The 4,794-nt window shown below is 54.9% G+C and overlaps 1 protein-coding gene across 1 annotated transcript; it reads right to left on the bottom strand.

Annotated features, from left to right (window-relative positions):
- Nucleotides 1-325: 325 nt before the first annotated feature.
- Nucleotides 326-1,284, bottom strand: LOC136464741 (uncharacterized). The gene has a single exon (XM_066463694.1). The coding sequence runs from the start codon at nucleotides 1,173-1,175 to the stop codon at nucleotides 621-623; it is 555 nt and encodes a 184-aa protein (XP_066319791.1). The 5' UTR covers nucleotides 1,176-1,284; the 3' UTR covers nucleotides 326-620.
- Nucleotides 1,285-4,794: the final 3,510 nt, after the last annotated feature.

Genomic DNA, 4,794 nt, shown 5'->3' with positions numbered 1-4,794 from the left:
ACAAGAACGAGAGAGAGCAGGTGAGCGACGCTAGCCTAGCTGTGCTCGTGCTGTTGTTGTGCCACATTGCCGCCCACCGTATTCCCGTGGCAAGCCTACGAGCCCACGGAATGGAAGCCTCCACACCCTGCCCGCCCGCCCGCCGACCCGGCTGGCACGGGGGCCGCGTGACGGCAAGAGCGGCATGACGGCGGACGCGACGGCCGGCGCCACCCGCACTCAAGTACTCAACGACGAGCCCCCGTGCTTATCCAGACGGACGCGGACCCAACAACAGCCGGAGAGATAACAGAGGAGGACAGGGGGGTTGATCCGGACTGAATCATGAGTGGCCTCCACAGTTGGGGCAAAATCCAGTTGTCTCCATTCCTCGGTCATGTTTATCCATTCAAGAAATTCATCCAAAGCGGGTACTCGCAGCTCATCGGCTGGAATTCTATGTACACAAGAAAGCCTTTTTCCTGGATGAGGATCCATCCATGGATCAGGCTCCCAAAACTAGTCCTGATCCACTGCCAGCGCTCCAAGCTCCCAGCTGTTCTGTTCTTACTCCTGACTCACTTTCAGCGTTACTGCTATAGTTACTAGTGCTAGTTCTACGATGGCATGTCGGCGAAGGTCTATTGGCGGTGGCCGTTGTCGCCGGGGCGGTCGCCGGCGAAGGAGACGGCGGAGAGGCGGCTGGGGCGAGGCCGGGCGCTGCCGACGCGGCGGCGGTGCTGCGACTGCTGCGCGGCGGGGGAGGGGCGGGCGGTGGCCGCGAGCGCGCGGCGCGCGCACTCGCCGCCCTCCACGGCGCCGATCCGCACCAGCGCGCTGCCCATCCGCCTGCCCGCGCCCGCGCCCAGCCGGCTCGTGGTCGGCGCCGCGGACGACGGCGGGGAGCTCGGCTTGCCGTGCCCGTGCCCGTGGGGCCCCGCCGCTGCCGCCGGCTTGACGCGCTCCTTGTGCAGGCTGCAGCGGAAGGAGCCCGGGTGGTTGGTCGGCGAGCACATGCAGGTCCGGCGGCCCCGCGACGACGACGACGAGACGCTGACGGTGACGGACTGCCCGGCCGATGGCCGCGCGCGGGCGCCGGCGCCGGCGACCGAGACGCGCGTGGACGAGGCGGAGCGGTAGTGCGCGGCCGAGAGGACCGGGCCGCTCGGCCTCCTAGTGGTCGCTGCAGTCGCCATGACAGATCACAGGTAGGCGGGCGAGGCGAGCGAATTGGACGGTTGGAGCTCCGAATTGGGCGCGGGGAGCGAGTGGTGGTGTTCTGGTCTGCTGGTGGTTTCGTTTGGGCAAACTGAGGGGCGAGCGGGGCCGAGGCTATTTAAAAGGGTTGGTTGGGGGCAGTTTGGTAACTCCAGCCTGTGGTTTGGGCTTAGCTTTGGGTTAGGTTGAGCTAACTGTGGTTAGGAGCTGCGAAAGCGGTGGGCGCCCTGGGGCGGGGGGCGGGGGGCGGCTGGCCGGTGGGACCCGCCGGCAGCACACCGGAAAGCTAGCTTTGCCCTGGTCCCGGGGATTCGATCGATGTAGGGTAACGACCACTATGGTTTCTCTCTCGCAGATTCTTGTGCGTTTTTTGTTTTGGTTTTCAAGATAGAGGCGGGGTCTGAAATGTGCGTTCTAAACTCGTGGTTACATAAGTAACATTTTGTTTTCTATACAGAAAATGAACGCATACGGGTCAATCTTCTCAGGTTACATTTAGGTGATGCCTGAATGTCACGTAGCGCAGTAATCCGTTTGAGAAGAAGAAACGGTCCATTTGGAAACCGTACTGTTTTGGGATTATTTATGCGTGCGCATGTGGGTGTTTCAGCTTGGATTTCACTCTGCCAAGCCTCCGCGTTCCGGTGTGCAGAGCCCACCGGTTCTTCGTCCCAAAATTCCAATGCCAAGCCTTGTTTCCGGAGGGAGCACACAGAAACACAGAAAGGTGATGAGAACGAGATGTTTGTGCCGAAAGCAACCGAGAACAACGTTAGCATGGGCAGGCTGGCAAGCTCTGATCCGAATCCGACGTGACGCGCGAGCGACCGACCGACCGAGCAGGAGAGGAGACGTCTGGTCCGGGCCCCGCGGCTGCATCGACGACGGAGCCCGCCGCCCATAGGATTCACCCCGATTCCGCTTGTGTGCTGGCCCCGCCGGCCACTCCCACTGGCCCGCCGAGCGCCGGGCGATGGTATTGGTAGCAGCATCTGTCGCCGCCATGACGGCGAAGCTAGCCAGCTTTTGGCTGGAGAAAGGTGAGGCGTTGCTGTATGCGCAACAGGCGGCTGTGTGGAATGGATGGAGTCCATGTGAAGGAAGCGTGCGTGGCGCTCGCTTTCGGCGACAGGCGCCACACAACAGAACACAGGCGTCGCATGATCGCTAGCTCCTGGCTGGGGCTGGCTTTGCGCAGAGACATTTGTGATGATGGTACGTACGTGGTGTCTGGGTCGCTTGTCCGGCGACGTGCACGTCTCTGTCTGTGTGTTTCCTTTCCTCTTGGCTAATCCTTTCGGTTTGTAATAATCCATCGTATCGTTTCTCTTTGCCGACTGTACTGTAACACGCTCTGTTGATCCTCGCCAGCACCACCACCAATACCTGTGGGTATAGGGTAAGGCAACAACACGCGCGTCGCTAGCGGGCGGGCCACGCCGGCACAGCACGGAACGCGCGAGGCGACGATGACGACGGAGAGCACATGCACCCATGACGGCGCGCGCGGACGGACGCAGGCCCGCGCGTAACGGCTCCGCGTCGCGCGCGGCGGGCGTGGCAGAACGGGACAACGGCGCGGTGGCGGCCAGCCGTGGGCGCGCCGGAGCACAGGCCAGTCGAGGACAGCGCAGCGTGGGCACTGCCACTGCTGCCTAGTAGGAGTATTTTACTGTTCGCCTGTAGCAGGTTTGCCGTTTGGATTTGGGACCCCTCTCGTGCCCAATTATCGTTAGCTGCTAGCTGCTGCACCAGGCCTGCAACTGATCCTGCATTCTGGGCGAGTCCGGCTTCGCCGGTTCCTGTACAGGAGTCCGCGTGGACTGCTGTTCCGTCGTCTCGGGGAGGGAGGCGGTGGTGCCGGCGGTGCGCTTCGTCAAGGAGGTGCAAATAAGCTCCGGTTTCTCGCACGGCGGTTGGTTGGTACCGTCGGGAGCGGAATCGGAGAAGGGGATGGGGAGTTCGTACTCATTCCTTTCCATCTGCGACGCAACATCGGAGTGTTCCTTCTGTGTTTTTCTCCAACGATAGCACTGGATCTGCATCAAGCTTGTTTTGGGGCGTTGCTCCGGCCGAAGGTCTTTCATCGATGTTTTTAGCCTCTCTCGGGACAAGCTTCTATCGCTGCTTGTGTAGCCCGTTGTGGCGATTTGTGTCGATGCGAACTCGGGGGAGCTCATGGTGGCAGTCCCCTTCCTTTTGCTGTTGCTTGGGAGAAGCCAATGGCCAGCTTTCCTGTGATGCGTCGCCGGATGTGAGGAAGATGACACTGCTGGGCGTATTTGTAATTTTCCTTTTCGTTAAGGGTGCTGTGGTATCGAGTTCTGTACTCCCGCGTACTGTTGTTGTCCTTATCTAATGAAAGCAGATATCCCCTTTCAAAAAAAAAATTGCACCGGCATACTATCAGCCTGTTCGCAGTGTTTTCCTCTCATAACAAACCAGCACCAGCTGAGCTTATCAGCCCAAAAATTAACCAGCACAGATGCCTGATTGGTAACAGGATTCTTTAGGGCTTATTAGGGTGCCGTGTATGTAGCCTGAATCCACAAACTGAATACTGTACTTGGTCAGCTAGCGGGAGACTATTCGCTTGATCGTATTTGGCTTATAAGCAATAGCTTATTAACTAATAAATAGTATTTTTCTCTCACACAAAATCAACCAACAATACTTTCAGTCATGGCTTATAAGTGAAATAAGCTTAAACGAACAGGGCGTATGAAACCGGCTGCTTGCTTTTATTTGTGCGGAGGATAGCTGTGGATCCGCAATCATATGGCGTTCTGTCTGTACATTGAATTAGACAATTACTAGTACAATTGGCGTGCCCCTTTAAGTTGACCTAAACAAGTCCAAACGAATAGAGCGAAACATAATAAAGTACTACCATGTAAGTCGGCCTAAACTTGGTAACTAAAGGCATTTAATTGTTCTAGTTCCAGACAAAAGAGTAGAAATTTAATCCCTTAATCCCATAAACAAATAATATAGGGTACACAGATAGAGCACTGAGAAATGTGAGCAAATTATGACCTCTGTTCCTAATAGCGTTCAGGTACTTGTTGCTAACGATCTGTTAGCTGTTGAATAACGAAATCTACCCAGTTAAAAAAAAGAATAACAGGGAAACAATACATGTGCGCTGCTAAATCAAATGACCATAGAGCCAGAAGCATGTACTGGTAGATTAAGCCATGAAGAAAACAAAAGAAGGAATATTAATGAAAGGAAAATGGCTAAGGAAACCTAGAAGTAGGGAACAAAATGAAAAAGAATACCAGCAAAAAAAGATGAGGTTGTCAACGTTTTTTTACAGACTATAATAAATTAATAGATCGGCATTCAATTGATATTATGTACCTAGGAGCAAATCTAGTGACCATAGTCAATCAGTTGGCCCTTGTTTAGTTACCCAGAATCCAAACTTTGATACTATGCAAAAAGAAGATTTCTCATCATATCAAACTTACGGTACATGTATGGAGTACCAAATGTTGACAAAATCAAAAACTAATTTCACAGTTTGGTTGTACTTTGCGAGACGAACGTTTTGAGCCTAATTAGTCAACGATTGGACAATTATTAACAAATACA

Source organism: Miscanthus floridulus, chromosome 7 (assembly GCF_019320115.1).
Source record: "Miscanthus floridulus cultivar M001 chromosome 7, ASM1932011v1, whole genome shotgun sequence".
NCBI classification, from domain to species: domain Eukaryota; kingdom Viridiplantae; phylum Streptophyta; class Magnoliopsida; order Poales; family Poaceae; genus Miscanthus; species Miscanthus floridulus.
The sequence above is the reverse complement of the archived record's forward strand: the minus strand, read 5'-3'. Positions and strand labels throughout refer to the sequence as shown.